A 16,888-nucleotide genomic window follows, 5' to 3' on the forward strand; every position below is an offset into this window, starting at 1 on the left:
TGCTTATAGTGTTTTGTTTTGTGTGTTTCAGGTTTCTCTCAGGATCACGGGACGGCACCGGCTCGATTGTACACACCAGAGCAAGAGTCATGTTTTGAGGATCCTGGTTTATTAAGCAAGTGAAAATGGAGTTATGTTTTTGTAATTCGATTATGATTGGAATTTTAAGAAAAGTGTTTTTAAGAATTAAATGATTATTTTTAAATGAAAATTTGTTTTGAAATTTACGGTGTTACATGGGGCATTTTGGGAATTTATGAACTTATGTTTGATGTTTTAAATTATTATAATGATAGAAATAAAAACGTTAAGCTAATAAATTTAAAAAAATTAATTAGCAATAACAACAACCTTAAATAACATTAAACCATATATTATATTTAATTTTATTCATGAGTAACTCGATGGTAGAACTTATTCAAACGGTTGATATTATACAGTTATAATATATATATATATATATATATATATATATATATATATATATATATATATATATATTATCATATAATTCAAAATAATCAATATATTATATCAATTTAGTAAACAAATTATTATGTCAAATTTAACAACAATGTTATTGTTACATTTAAAAAACATATATTTGTAAAGATTTCAACTATATAGGTGTTTATGCGCAACGTGCGGATATTCATTTTGTATATGTATATGTATGTATATATATATATATATATATATATATATATATATATATATATATATATATATATATATATATATATAGAGAGAGAGAGAGAGAGAGAGAGAGAGAGAGTCAAGATCAAATAAGAAGGAAATTTTTAGTAGGAAGGTAAGAAGTTTTTTTCTATATATTTTTTTCGCGAACAAACAAAATGAATCATTAGATGATTCATAAGAAAAAATTCTCAAAAAAAACATCTCGATGTTTCATTTATAGAATGATTTTGTTGTTTTTGACTAAAATTGTCACAAAAGTGAATTTTTTCTTAATTTACTTAAAAATGAATCATAAAATGTTTTTTTGGGAATTTTTTCTTGTGAATCATCTTACAAATGAATAATCTAGTGATTCATTTTTTTTGTTCGTCAAAAAAATATGTCAAAAAAAAAAAACTTCTTACCTTCCTACCAAAAAAATTTCTTACCGGATCTATATATATATATATATATATATATATATATATATATATATATATATATATATATATATATATATAAGAGATAGAGAGAGAGAGAGAGAGAAATAGAGAGTTCAATTGAGAAAAAAATGTTGAGAACAAGGGAATGAATCTGGGTCACTCATTTCGAATCTGCCACGTAAGCCCTCTAATGTATGCTAGAGCGTTTTACGTCAATAATAAATGAATATGTATGAATAAGTGTATTTATATATGAATACGTATATTTACATATGAATAAATATAACGGAAGTGATTATTCATATATGAACATGGAGGCAGTGGGTGGTGGCGAGGGTGGTGGTTGGTTGTGGAGGTGGTGGTGGCGGTGGAGGTGGCATTGGTGGTTGGTGGTGGCGGTGGTGGTGGTTGGTGGCAGAGGAGAGGTAGTGTATTCATATATGAATATTATTTATCATTTATCGGCCGCCAAAACGTTTTGCGTTAATAATAAATGATTGGTTGAGAATGAATCTCTCATTCTCAACATTTTTTATTTTCTCAATTGAATTTACTTCTATAAGGGAAACATGTCGTTCCCTAAAAATATCAAAATTCAAACCAACAAAAAGCTATAGAAGCCACGTTTTTTTCAATTGAAATATCATCTTTATAGGTTCTGAAAAGAATTATTTTTAAATTATTTAAATGTGTATAGAGACGAAAATGTGGGACTACTAGTCGTCTCCGATAGTCCATCTTTAGAGACGAATCTATAGAGATGAAATGTTTAGGGACGACTTTTCATCCGGAACGGGGACGACATTTTTATCTACATGGAAGATTTTTTTCGTTTCTGAAAATGAATTTTCTTGTAGTGAAATTAGAATAGTTAGAAATTTATATAAAAAAATTATTTGTTAGATTTCTTTATATAGTATCGTTTTTGTTTTGGAAGTTTGATTTCCGCCCCTAAGTGTACTCGTCGTCTTCGACCGCTGCGGCCAGGCGACCCATTTTTATATAATAGGCTTATGAAAAACATTTGGGCCCTACATTGAACCTGGTCTTGTACGCTTGAGTCTTGTAGTGTAGTGATATAATACTTTGTTAAAAGCTTTTCATATTTATTGATTCCTAGTAGATTAAAAGTATTGATTGATCATGTATCTTTTTCCGCTGGCATTCACTTTTCTTTTATATAATCGTTCTGTTCCAAAAAAAATATATATTATAGCTTGATGTGATAAAAGTTAAACAACCGTGTGTCAGTCGGTGCTTATATATGTGCAAAAAATTGCGTCCCTTGATAAATTTGTTTTTTGTATGTTAAACATGTGTTTCTTTATCATATAGTTTTCCTTTAGTCCGTATCTTACATGAATTTAAATAAGTTTCCTATATAGCAATATAACACTTATAATAAGGGACTAGCTCACTTGGTAGAGATGAGAACCATTTAGACAGGAAGTTTCAGGTTCAATCTCGGACATATGCAAATTATCTAACTCGATGAATTTAACATATAACCACTAACTAGCTGTTCAAAAAATTTTATTTATAATTTTCATCATAGAAGAAAATCATAGTTAACCATACACATAGTTAACTATACATATACCCTAACAAACACACTAACATCCATATATAAATACCTCTTAGCCTCAAGATTTGTTCAAGTAGTACTACTGAGAACTTGCTAGCTAGGCTCGCAAGAAATAAACATGGCTACAACAGGAAAGATAGTGCGTGAAGTTGAAGTGAAATGCCATCATCATCAGGTCCATGGAATCTACAAGAACAACCATAATGATTTGGCAGTCATTGCCCCAGATAAGGTTGAAGCTTGCCATTTAGTTTCTGGTCAATGGGGTGCTCCTGGGTCTGTAATTCAATGGAACTTCTACCATGGTAAACTAACTACTGATCCCTACGACTACCTCAACATAAAAATTGTTCTATCTGCATGTTTAAACTAATTATTGGGTTTTTCCGTAGATGGAAAAGTGGAAACTGCGAAAGTAATCATTGAAGAAGTTGACGATGAATTTCATAAAATTGTGTACAAGGTGATAGAAGGAGCTGTGTTGGAGTTCTATAATCCCGTAATCCTGACTTTCAGTACTGAAGATAAGGGGGATAAGAAGTTGGTTATATGGACTATGGAGTTCGAGAAAGTGAATGCAAGTCTTCCTGATCCAACACACTATTTGGACTTGCTTTGTGCAGTTGTCGAAGATGTGGATGGTCATCTTTTCAAGTAGCTATGATGGCAACGATCAAAGGTTACTGGGTTTGCAATAAAAAAAGGTCGTTGATAAATAATGATAATAAATATTGGCTGCTTGTTAAGATATGTATTTCAGTATTTGTATTGTGAAATAGCCTTATGTATGGTTGTGTGATTTATAATTTGAGAACTTTTTCTAATTTCAGTTTATAATAACAATTATCACTACTATTTTTATTTTGATTACCTTTTTAGAGAAAACGAAGTTATGAAATGAAATAATGAAGCCTGGCGAAACTTAAATTGCATTCGGTTCCAATGTTTTTAGGTTATTTTTAATAAATTTCACTTAAGGGAACAAATTCCTTAATTTCTTCGCCTTGCATTAGGTATGCCAGTCGTTCAACCAAGCTAAAGATACCACACAGTTTGCAAAGATGGGAATTCAAAGTCATTGATTCAATAGTGATATGTGGAGAACAAGTTAGGGACTTGCAATTAAGATAAGGTTGTAGATAGTGTATATTTAGAGAAAATATGAAGGACCCCTCGAGGGCTTAATTATGGTGTATTGCATTGATATACATCAAGTACAAAGATACACAAAGGCCCTTAGGTCGTAATCTCTATACAATGTATAAAAGTGGATCAAATAAGTACCTTAGGGAGAAACCTTACAACGGTGATCCCTATTCCCGCGGGTTCAAGCGCCGGAATGTCTTGATTTATTTTAAAATCTTCTTCCCCGAATGAGACATTTTATTAGGGATGACGATCTATAAGGATTATAAATGGAAATAATTAGGATTAAGAATTCGATTGGGGAAGGCTCAAAACCTAACCAGGGAAGCGTGGAAAAGTTTTATTTGCGGATGAGGATCTTGATGAACAACTAAGCTACGGAAAAGTATGTATTAACTCCACACTTGATAAACCTAATGTTGATAATCTTGTTGTTATTGTCGATGAGATTGAATATATTGTTGTTGTTTGGAAGATTGCTTCGTGGTGCTCCATGATTAATAACGTAGATGATAACTGTCAGAACACATCTCTACAACATGAGGATAACTATGAGTATAAGGAGTACGATGGTGGAAGCAGCAACAAAGAGGAGAATGGCTTTGTGATGCACAACTTCTTACCTCACAATGATGTTGACAATTTTTTTAGTAAATATGAAGGAGGGTTTAGTGAAAGACGTGTTAAGTGAACCTGATTAATTACACATTAAAAGTGAACCTGATTAATCACTATGGGGCACCTTTGGCTAAATGGAGTGATATGGTGGATCAAGAACTTGTGGATGATTTGAGAGATGAATCAGAGGTGGATAAAAACAATGAAGTTATAAAGAATAAAGGTAGGCCAAGAAACATAAATGATTGAAGCGGACGTGTCAATGTTGAATTGGTAAAGCAAAAGGGTGACAAGAAGAAATTTGGTTCGAGTAAGGCTACGAGAAAAAGTGATTTCTTCAATTCCTTTCCCTTTGGGATTAACGGGAAAATATTCATCTCGCCGATACATTTGACCTCTACAACTGGGTAAATCCTAATGTTCTTTTCATCTTCCATGTCTATCCAGAAAGAAGTGAAGGTTTGTATCAATCAAATACACTCAAGTATGAATAACAAAGAACAAAAAAACAAAACAAAGATTAAACAAAAAACGGAAGAACAAGAATAACCATAACGATACTTTCACTAATAAAGAGGGTTCTCACAAAGAGAACGAGGTCACAAAGATGATACAAAGCTTACATTAGGGTTTCACCCTAATGTTGATTATATACGATTATAATAACGAAGATTCCACTATTTAGGGGTGTATACTAATCTATGTAAATGTGTGATCCTAATCACTAAGATTATAGATCAGACATTTATCCTATATATACAACGTATAACTGTCCAATATACATATGCTCACCAAGATCATAGAGTTCACGCTGACGCTGATCATTCTGGAGCGACGCTAGCGTCGGTAGTAAGTGTGTAGTGCTTGACTCATCAGATCATAAGGTGTAACCTTACAAGAAGCACTTTTATGGAAGAAGATTATACTTATTGGTTCTTTGATTAGAGTGATGGAAAGGTATGTGGAGTTTGGTCATGTTCTTCATTGCGATTTTACAGGTTACAAGGAAGACATTATCAAGGTGATTGAAAGAAATGGAGCAATAAGGGTGGATAAATGAATATATTATCCACTAATCGTTGTGGATTCAAGAGTCACATGAAGAGAAGACGGATCAACAATATTTGTATAGATCATATCATTTTAGTTTTGTGAATTCAAGAAACGAAAATGAGATGCTTAAATTTATTCGTTGTTCGTGCTTTCTAGGTAATTATCAGTTTGAAGTGGCTAGTAGTGGTGATCAGGGTTAGTGTGTCAACATGTACAAGTTCTATTATGTTTGTTATCTTCAAGAATAAAGTTAAAGGGATTATAGAAATATCGAGGATTTGACACATATGGGTTGATGCATAAAATGTTGGGTTAAAAGTTAAAACTGAGTTCTTGTAGAAGCGTTATGATATTGATGTTATCTTGGATGGTGTAAACTCGGAACCGGATTTGGGGTTGGCTAGAATCGAAATTGTTAAAAAAATTATAGTGACTTTTATAAAAAAGTTTTTAATTTTGCAGTAATATGAACAATTTCAGATTTTCACTACCAAGTCTAACGACACAAAAGACAACATTTATTACAACTTTGCATTGGGTTCACAATTTCTTAGTGACTTCATTACAAAATAGGTGATCATTTTGAGGAAAATTTGAAATTTATGGGTATTATTAGGTGCATGTTTGCGCGTTGCGCGGGAAAATAAAATCGAGTTAAGTTTAATAGAAAAATAAAAAATATAGTAATACGTTTTATAATATTAAACATATTTTTAATTACATATATAAATCTACATTTTACTATAAAAATTTATTTATGCACAACATACAATGTCCGCCTAATTTATATGAATATAGCAAAGATTATATGGATCTTTTAACGAATAGTCAACCAAGTAAATAATACAACATCTTAAAATTAAATATAGTATAATATGTTTTTTTAGATATAACAAAATTTTTACCTAATACATATTAGTTAGGTTATCCAAATTTTTTATGTAAGTCAAAAGTGTGTTCTAATTTACTTAAATCTAAGAAAGTAATTCATTAATTATAAAAGTAAATGTATAAAACAAACTCTTCATAGTATTCTTGTATTGCTATTATTATTATTATTATATCTCATAAACAATATTCATGTATTTAACATGTATGGGATACAATATATGGATGTAAAATATATTATGGTATAACTCTTAAAAACACCACATGAATCATATAGAATACATGTACTCTCAAAAGTAGAGATTTTATATATATATATATATATATATATATATATATATATATATATATATATATATATATATATATATATATATATATATATATAGAGAGAGAGAGAGAGAGAGAGAGAGAGAGATAGGTTCAAATGTTTTTGACAACTATTGTGTGACTGTGTGCACCAATAAGAATTCAGGAAATAATTAATTATTAAATAAATCATTTAAGGGTATTATAGTAATCTTAACATATTTAAATATGGTAGATAATTAATATGTTCTTTATTATTCCTTTAAATATGGGATGTAGTCAAAATCTGTTGAAAAAACCCTAGCTGATCACGTATACATCGATTTATCCTCCCTCTCGTTTTCCCAGCATTTGTCCCTGCTATTCAACGGGTTTTCGGAGGTTTTGGGCTACTGTACAAGGGATGATGTGCTAGAGGTTTGATCAGAGGGCAGGAGGGGTTCCGATGGGGCAAAGAAATCAACGATGAAATCGAATCTTCATAGGCCTTGATCGATGGGAACAGAAGAGAAAGAAAGCGAGGGGAGGAGGTATCGATCTCCGATTGATACTGATCTCGCATAATCCTAATCAATATTCTGCCAAAATTACCTGGATTTGCAAATGATGCCCTGCACCGGAGTCGCTCTTCTCCGGCTCTCCTCAGATTTCACGGTTCCAACTCAATGATCTTCTTGCAATGGCCAGATCCAATCAATAGGTAAAGGCTCCTTCTTTTCTTTTTGTTCTTGTTTGATTTGGCATAACTACATAGGTGTTCGTTTGATTAAGAATCGATGGATGTTTGTAGAAATGCCTCAAAGAGAATTCGACAGCTTTGTTGTAGAAATGGCCTGAAAGAAAATTTGATTTCTATGTTGCACGCCAGGTATTTGTAGAAATGCCTCAAAGAGTATTTCTTTTATTTTCTTCAGTAAATCTTTTCATATGTTTTTTTTGTTGTTGTTATTAACTCCTTATTTGTTAATTACCTAAGAAGCATCAATCTTTGCTATTGGTATTTGATTTTTTTTAATCAATTTAGGGTGAAGATTTGATTAAGGGTTTATAAGAGATTTTCACAAATTTGAGACATTTTAGAACTTAAACATTGTATGAATGAGAAAACTCTACTTAAAAACATTTGTAATCACCTGATTAAATAAGCAATATGTGGAAAATATCAAAATCTAACCTTCTAATATTTGAAAAATATTAAACTTAACATGTTCCACTGTTCACAATTTTATAATCTTGATTTAGTAGCAAATTTTATGTATTCTGTCAAAATGTATTCTATGTATTCTTCCAGAATATATAAAGTGCTAGGAATTGCATGTAACATTCTAGTAATTCTGACAGAATGCATTTTTTACATTCTATGCTTTAGAATGTTTATATATAGAGAAATACGATTGCAAATGGAAAATCACATGCTTTTAATTCTTTATAGTGGCATGTAAAGTTATAACTAGCAGATTTTATTTTATGTATTCTGCGAGATTGTATTCTATGTATTATGCAAGATTGTGTTCTGTATATTCTACCGGAATGAATTATATGTATTTTCCCAGAATGTATAAATTAATAGGAATTGCAAGCAACATGTTTTTAACTATTATTAGTTTTTGTTGAATTTGTGATAGGAATGGTTAGAAGAATGGTTGGAAGAATGGCTTGAAGACCTGATAAGAATGACTTGAAGAATGAGCCAAAGATTGATGACACTCATAGTTTAAGAATGTTCTTATTTTTTAAGAATTACACTTGTATTTATTCATTAACTGTATATTCAAGAATGCTGGTTTTTTATGATATTCTTTTAGAATATGTATAAATATATTAAAATGTAGAAGGCTATTAGTATGTAAAAATATGTATGAATTTGTATTTAGGTTCGAATATATATGAAAATACTAAAATGTTGTTATTCTTCAACTAGGAGTTCAAGAATTCTGTTATTCTTCATTAATATTCTACTAGAATAAAACTCTGAAAGAACATCATTCAAACAAAAATCCATTCTGGGGGAATAAAATCGGTTATTTTTACAAATTATGTTTATAATTAATTTAAAAAATTCAGATTTTAAACTTACAAGTGTTAATGATCCCTTAAAATCCGAAAATTACCTTTTTTAAAATAGGTTACTTGACCAAAATACCCTTTTTCTGAATTTTTTGTGATTATATGGTACATGCTACTCTATTGTAATATCATAGACCCTCAGATCAAGATCATTGATTCTATTCCATCCGTTGGTCCAGATTTGTGCATACGGGCACACAATAGATGTCAAGAACATTTGAACCTAGCCCTATATATATATATATATATATATATATATATATATATATATATATATATATATATATATATATATATATATATATATCCCCAGATAGTAAAAGAGAATAGATCGGCCATACAGGAAGATATGACTTGAGAAAACACAAATTCTACTTTTGGGATGCGTTTATTTACATTGAATGATGAAGCATGTAGAGAATATGATAGAGAAAACACACACACACACACACACACACACACACATATATATATATATATATATATATATATATATATATATATAAGATTTATAAAATAAAAAATGCAATAAATTTTAGAATCAAACAAATATTATAAATAATATTTTTTATAATTCATCATCAACTAAAAAAATTAATTTGGAACCATCAAACAAAAAACCAAATAGATTCAAAATATTGCATTTGTTCAAATCTACATTTCAATTAAACAAGAGCCCTAAACAAGGTATGACCTGCATATTTTATGAAACAAGGCGTGTGCTTCCTCTACAAGTTTAGATTTGAAATATTCAAAATAAAAATAAATTATAAATTCGGCTTCTGCTTCACATCACATAAACCAGAACACAACAATTTACAAAGGATCTTTAGACAACAAATATCGAACACAAAAAGATTTCGAAATTGAACTCATCCAAATCTATTTTCTGAAACAACGAATATTGAGCACAAATCGAATACAAAATTTAGATACTTTGACTCTTTTTCTATAATCAAATAAAGAAGAAATCAAATAGTTAAGAATAAAACAGATTTCTGGAACAAACCTTAATAAAAAGATTTTGAAATTGAACTCACTCGCTCCTTATTTCTGAAAAAGTTGGTATCAAGCACAAATAGAGGAGAATTCATATTTATGAAATAGCCAACAAAAACAAATCACACTAAAATAATGATTCACTTAAGAAGAAATAAAGAAGACATCAAATTTCCAATAAACCTTAATAAACAAATTTTGAAATTGAACTCGTGAACACATTGCAATTTGATTTCTGAAACTGCCAACAAAATCGAATCACACCCAAATCACTAAATCAGAAATTCACAATCGGATTCGTTGCATCAGATTAGAGAAAAGCGAAGCAGGTTAACGAAAATTGCTTCTCTATTAGGATTGTCAAGGATTAAGACTCAACACTTAAGTGTAAAGTGTCAACTGATAAGAATTTGAGATTTGAGAATTGAGAGCTATGTATTATCGATTTCTGGACTGCAAGTGAAAAATAGAGAAATCCATTCTTACTTTTTATTTATCGGAAATGTATTCTAGGTTTCCCCAAGTTTCTTTCTCACGTAGTAAACAAATCACATAGATGGGCTAAGTTTTTTTGGGCCATTCTAATATGTAATATAAACATAGTTGGACTCTTTTGATGACCCTGCAAATTTGCTGCCTCTGGGCCTAAGCCTAAGTCACCCACGTATTGGTCGGTTCTATGTTCCTCTATCTTATTCTTCAAACTCTAGTAACCTTTTATATATATATATATATATATATATATATATATATATATATATATATATATATATATATATATATATATATATATATATCCTCCCTAATAAATGAAAATAATTTTGCCACATGTCACTTTCTCATTAACATTGACACATGTCATCTTTTGGTATTTTTGAATAATTTTTTTTCCATTTGTCATTTTCTCATTGTTTATCTTTTCTTAATTAACACATCATATTTATAACTCAATTAATAATTGCCTTAATTGAAAATAACAATTAAATTACAATATTACAACTCATATACTATTGAATATGTTTCATTTTAAATTCAAATTTTAAATTTTAAATTTCAAATATAAACAAATTTTTGTTTAAACCTTCATATTTAATTTATTTTATTTTATCCAACCCGTATAACATACGGGTTTCACAACCAGTATATGTATATATATATATATATATATATATATATATATACACTATTTCTATAAATAGATTGAATAAAATAATAATATTTTTTTAAGACGTCCAAACCTTTAAGCTAATAGTACAAGTAACCACCAATATAATAATATTATAATTATAAACCGTACAAACTTTTAAGCTTAATGCACAATTACCTAACACATACGTTTCCTTATCTCCGTCATGTTTTTTGAATAACCTTAAACCCAATGATCGAGTCTATGTTTGACTCCTGAGATCTCTCAAAATTTATCGTATCCTGCGTCGTTCTTAACTTCTCTATTTTGCTCATTCTCGGATCTCACTTTCAAAATCGAAATCCCTCTCTCCAAAATCTCATCTACAATCTAAAAAACCCTAGCCTTCGACCTTCGACTAACTGGATGTCATATTTGTTCATTCTTCGTGAACATCAGCTTCCCAGTCTTCGACGAACACCCCGTGTACTCTATGTCGACTCAAAAGCGGCAAAATACCCAAATTACACTTTCTCTATGTGTGTGTTTGCAAAAATAGAACCAAACCACTTTGATTTCAGATTTCACAGATCGAGTAAGGGCTGAAGTTCCCAAGGGTTATCCTTCACGATTTTCTTATCTGAAAGTAATCCTCGGACCTCCTATTTGCGCCTTCTTCATCGATGCAAACAACCTCCTCCTTTCGCCTTCTCTATCGATGCAATGAATGCCATGTGGCCAATGGGAAAAACATGTGATGAAGAGGTAAACCTCAGTAAGCCAAAATGGAAATGAATGGTATGCCTTACTGATTAAAGGCAAAAAAAAAAAAAAAAAACCAAGTGTTGTATTTTCTAAACTTTATAGAAAACCTTTGTTTCTTTTTAGTTATTTTATGAGATTAAAAGCCTTTGATGTTTTATTTTTCTCAGGTTATATACAATAGATGGGTATATGACATTGTACCAGGCTGATACAATAGTGCACAACATGTGTTGGATAAAATGCTTGAAAGATTGTTCATAGTTGAATGATGATTGTTGACTTCCGTTTTTGTGCAGATGATTTTTGTCGTTGGCAATGGATGGTTAGTTTATATCTATATCAATGAGAAAGGATTAAAGCAAAAGGGTGAAGGCTTTAAGGAAAACATGTTTGTTTTAATTGTTTTGAGTCCTCCCTTTTATTTGTACCCCTGACTTTCTTCTATCTTTGCCTCTAATCGTTTGTATCAGGTAATGGATATCGATTGTTTGTGTTAGGTAATTTGTCTCACGAATTTCTTTCTCTTTTGATAACATCGATCTTTGTTGAAGGGCTGATTGGAAGTTGGTGGTGTTAGATTTGTTGTATTGTTTGGAATCAGTAAGCTTCATGTGATGTATCATACTGGTAGATCCTTGCCTATCAATGATGTTTCCCTTTATTCTATCTGGCCGGAATCACAATGATGAAGCTCCATGCTTTGCAGGAGGAGTAAACTTTCCAGGGGCTTATAAAGAAAAGAGTATTGATTGTACAAGGGTATATTGTATTGAAGTTTTTGTATTGATTCCACTCTCAAAGGTACAAGTTGAAATCTTTATCTTTGTTTATGTTTGATTACATGCTCATATTTCTTCTATGGTTTATAGGAAGAAAATGAATTGATACCACTCAAAGAATTTTGGGATGCTTAGAAAACTATCCATTAATTTAACGATATTTATAAGTTTATCAGTAGTTAATCAACATTCAACGAATCCATGTCATGTGAGAGAAGGTATTTAATCTTTGCTCTTAAGTTAGAAGACCTTGAATTTATTACATAATTACACAATGTGATTTATAAAGCATTTTTTTTGCATTTTTCGACTTTCGGTTCTGAATTTTGGTGAATCTTCACCTTTTTGCTTATTGATGTCCTTTCAATCTAACTTTTATTTTTCCTATTCACGTCTTAATTCTTTGTCTTTCTAATTTCTTAAAATAGCTGTTCAAACTTCAATATATATTGTTGATTATAACTTAAAAGAGATCGTAAAGGACAAAACCACAAATGGTTCCAAAGTCAACACATTGTGTAAGCTTTCCAGTGTCGTTAAAATTTGACACTTGGAGGTAAACCCACTATTATTTTATTCATATTGTTAAGTAAGATCTTTATGTTTACATGAACTTTGACATCTTTAGTATGATTTTAATTTTTTTCGTCCATACCGGCACAGTTAAAATAAAAACCTTTTGTTTTAAATATTTTATATTAGTTTATTTTCCTTCTAAATTGGTCCATGTATACAACATATTAGTTACTTACATTTTATTTTATTTTTATGGTGATTATGTGTCAAAGTCAGTGGTTATATCCTCATATAAAGCACATTGATTGTCATATTGCTTTTATGTATATCCCAAGTTTTTGTTTATTAAGTGAAATGAAGCATGTTAAACAACGAAGAATTATTAGTATGATATGCCAAAGATCGCTGATTGAGTATTGAGTATCTGAGTTGAAACACCTTCTTTTGGTTGCAGAATCTTTTGTACACTCTAATGGGAGCATTTTCGATCGTACATCCAGATGCAAAAGGAGAGAGGTGGCGTATTTGAGGGTGAATACCAAGAGAACAAAATGGTATAGATAATAGTAAATATTGGATATATCATATATATCATTTAATTTCATAATGTAGCTCTTTTTCTTAGTTATTGTCGGGATGTGAAAACCTGATGTTTGTTGTTTACTCCCAACGCAATGTATGTAGCTTCAATCCTCTCATCTTATAAGAAGGTATTATGTTTTACTTTTATTTCTCTTTCATATTGATATTTTTTTAGTTGATGATATGGGGTTTGTTCGATTGACTCTACTTTTGAGGATCAACAAATTAGACTCACCGGAAGATGAGACAAACAATAATGTTTTTGTGGTTTGATTTGCAATTAAAGACATTGTGCTTGATTAGGCTTTAAGGGCAGCTATGCAGGCTAGAATCGATGAACTTTCAGATGTTTTTGGAATTACTCTTGGTCCTAAATGTTTCAATTTTCTGTCTCATGTTTTGATGTTAGGAAGCTCACCAATTTAGACTGATGTTTACTAATTCATGAATGAGGACTTTGTTTTCATTTAGATAGTTGTAAAGGGCGGATGATGATTAATGCAAGAACAAGCTTTTCATCCAAGCTCATTATCATTGGCCTAAATCAAATCCAATACGAACCAATATATTTCTTATAAGTCCCATTTTCATCTTACAATGGTAATTCCTGGTTATAATTGACAACATGTTATCTTATTTTTGCAAATTAGTTTTACCTATTGGTTAGGTAGCAAGTATTCTTAGTCGACCGCTGTATCTTATGGTTACTATAAATTAATAATCGTTATTGTAAAAGGAGTTAAGATAAATCCCTTCTTGATGACCATTTTCCTTAAAGTTATTGTAGATATCAGCTTCAAACCAAAACAAAAAACAAAGCGACCATAACAAAACTATTTATTGGAAATAGTTATTCGTTGTCGTTGCCCGCCGCTTATTCTTTGTAACATTTTAATTGGAATCCAACAATTCATTTGGTCTTTTAGTTCTAGCGTACCAAAGTCTTTGAAATCAAAAAGGAAACTATTCGAGGAAGAGACATAGAAATGTGCACATGTTTTTGCATAATGATTTTTTGTTCCTTGAATTAAAACATGTTTTCGAATAGAACTAATCGCCGAAAGAAACTAAGTGTCGAATGAAGATATTCGCCGCCGCCGCTTTGCGCGGGTAGATGGCTAGTGTGTATATATATATATATATATATATATATATATATATATATATATATATATATATATATATATATATATATATATATATATATATATATATATATATATATATATATATAGAGAGAGAGAGAGAGAGAGAGAGAGAGAGAGAGAGAGAAATGAATATACGGCTGTTATGTACCTAAACTTAGGTAACGAATTTTTTAAATGATGTAGTTTTAAGAAAAATAAATCCAATTTCATTTTCTCTCAATTTTGTTTTAATAAATCTAAATAAAATTATGTAATAAAAGAGTTCAATTATATAGTTTTTTGTTGCAAAAATCTCTCAAAGTTTCTATGCAAAATAATAAAAAAAGCTATACTTATTAACGTACACATCAAAACATTTTGTCATTTCGTTGGAAAGCTATGACAGTGTTCTAAAAGGCGCGCCATGGCGCGCGCCAAGGTGCGCCATGGCGTGAGGCGTGACTTCGTCGTTACGAAAAGCTTAATAACGTTGCTGTTAGGCGTGGCGTGTGGCAAGGCGTGATATGGCACGCCATGGCGCGTTATGGCGTGTGTTTTTTTGTTCGAGACACAATTTTTCGCTCTTTGTTATGTCCTTTCAAATCGGAGATACAAGTATTGTGGGTTTTGTTAACTTTTTGTTATTATTTATTGATCTAACACTTCTAAAAAACAGTTATATTTAATATAAATTTATATTTATGTGGTAATATAATTTTAAATTAATACAAAATCGCCGCCTTACATCACGCCTTGAAAAACGCCATGACTCGCCATGACTCGTTAAGCTTGAGGCTTGACCTTGCCGCCACGCCACGCCTCACGCCATTTAGAACCTTGGCTATAACCACTGAATTTGTGAAAACATTGATCGAATTATCTATATGTTCTTTTTTACTAATATTTTATTATTTTATATTTAAAAATTAGTTGGCTTTCGTAAATGGTCATTGCTTTCAATGTTTTAGGTTCATAAACACATTAAAATATAACATAGATTCGATGGAGTTAGTAAGGCACGTGTTTTTACGAAGAATACTTACCATCGTATCATGATTTGTTTGGATATATTCAAATTAAAACAATGTATTTTGGAGGGTTATAAGTTTACATACATGACAACCATATATTCGCTAACCCAAATATATATATATATATATATATATATATATATATATATATATATATATATATATATATATATATATATATATATATATATATATATAACTTTTGAGTTGCAGTAGTTAATAATCGAAATTTGAAGAATTGTGGACATGTTGGTTTAAAATGTAAGTTAAAGAAACTCATTAAGTGGTCGTTCCTAATTATTAGAAAGTGAATATTCATTGAGGTTTCAAATGAATATGGTGAATTTTTTTTTGACATTTATTATAATAGATAGATATATAGATATAGATGTTAAACTCTTTTTGTTCCTATACCTATTTTTATAATTTTTTATATTAAAAAACACAATAGCTTCAAGTGATAAAAGTTATACAAGCACGTCTAATGCTTGTCAAAAAATTGAGTCGTATGATAAATTTGTTTTGTCTATGTTAAACACGTGTTACTAATATTAATGTTTGGCAAGGAAATTAATTTTTGCTTATCATACATTTTTCTTTAATCTTTCAATCTTCACATGATTTAAACAAATTTCCCATAGTAAACGCTCACAACCTTTTGTTTTGAAAGGTTTAATGTTGTTCAAATCATCTGATATCTGTTTAGTTAGGAAAAAGACGGGTTCTTTCGACCAATCCTTCGACATAAATATGTGCCATTATTATAATGATGTTTGTCATCGGCGTGTGATGTATATGTCTACTACTAACGGTATGATAAAAACTATATTCAAAGTCCGTATCTTGGTTTCTTATATTATGTGGGATTATGTGGGATGTAGAATTTGGTTTGTCTGCATGTGCATGTGGTGGTGTTGATTAATTGTGTTATTGTGATGTCGAAAGCTGGGGAACTTCTATAGCTTCGTCACCAAATATGCCATGGCCTGTCAACCAATCAAGCTCTCCGAATTCTAGTTGTTCTTTCTACACACCAACATAATACTATGGTTTCAATATCTCTAACCACCTATATTAAATAACTTTGATATGTGAATACTGATTCCTGAATAGTGTTGTTATACATTGTCGGAGGATTTAAAATAACTTTGGTTCGTGGTGGTTTTGCTCGGACTC

General features: G+C 30.4%; 1 protein-coding gene and 1 long non-coding RNA gene across 2 annotated transcripts; both read left to right on the forward strand.

Annotated features, from left to right (window-relative positions):
• Positions 1–2,741: 2,741 nt before the first annotated feature.
• On the forward strand, positions 2,742–3,573 carry LOC122194377 (MLP-like protein 31). Its single transcript, XM_023910206.3, has 2 exons — positions 2,742–3,011; positions 3,099–3,573. The coding sequence occupies exons 1-2, from the start codon at positions 2,825–2,827 to the stop codon at positions 3,362–3,364; spliced, it is 453 nt and encodes a 150-aa protein (XP_023765974.1). The 5' UTR covers positions 2,742–2,824; the 3' UTR covers positions 3,365–3,573.
• An 8,759-nt stretch (positions 3,574–12,332) lies between these two features.
• LOC128133016 (uncharacterized) lies at positions 12,333–13,617 on the forward strand. Its single transcript, XR_008231213.1, has 3 exons — positions 12,333–12,478; positions 12,547–12,674; positions 13,427–13,617. It is a non-coding gene; the product is annotated as an uncharacterized LOC128133016 (long non-coding RNA).
• The last annotated feature ends 3,271 nt before the right edge of the window (positions 13,618–16,888 follow it).

Source organism: Lactuca sativa, chromosome 3, assembly GCF_002870075.4.
Source record: "Lactuca sativa cultivar Salinas chromosome 3, Lsat_Salinas_v11, whole genome shotgun sequence".
Classification (NCBI taxonomy): domain Eukaryota; kingdom Viridiplantae; phylum Streptophyta; class Magnoliopsida; order Asterales; family Asteraceae; genus Lactuca; species Lactuca sativa.

Bases quoted from the DNA above. Each gene is read 5' to 3' on its own strand.
- LOC122194377 (XM_023910206.3), top strand. From the start codon at position 2,825: ATGGCTACAACAGGAAAGATAGTGCGTGAAGTTGAAGTGAAATGCCAT. The intron at 3,012-3,098 runs GTAAACTAACTA...GTTTTTCCGTAG, and splicing joins TCAATGGAACTTCTACCATG to ATGGAAAAGTGGAAACTGCG.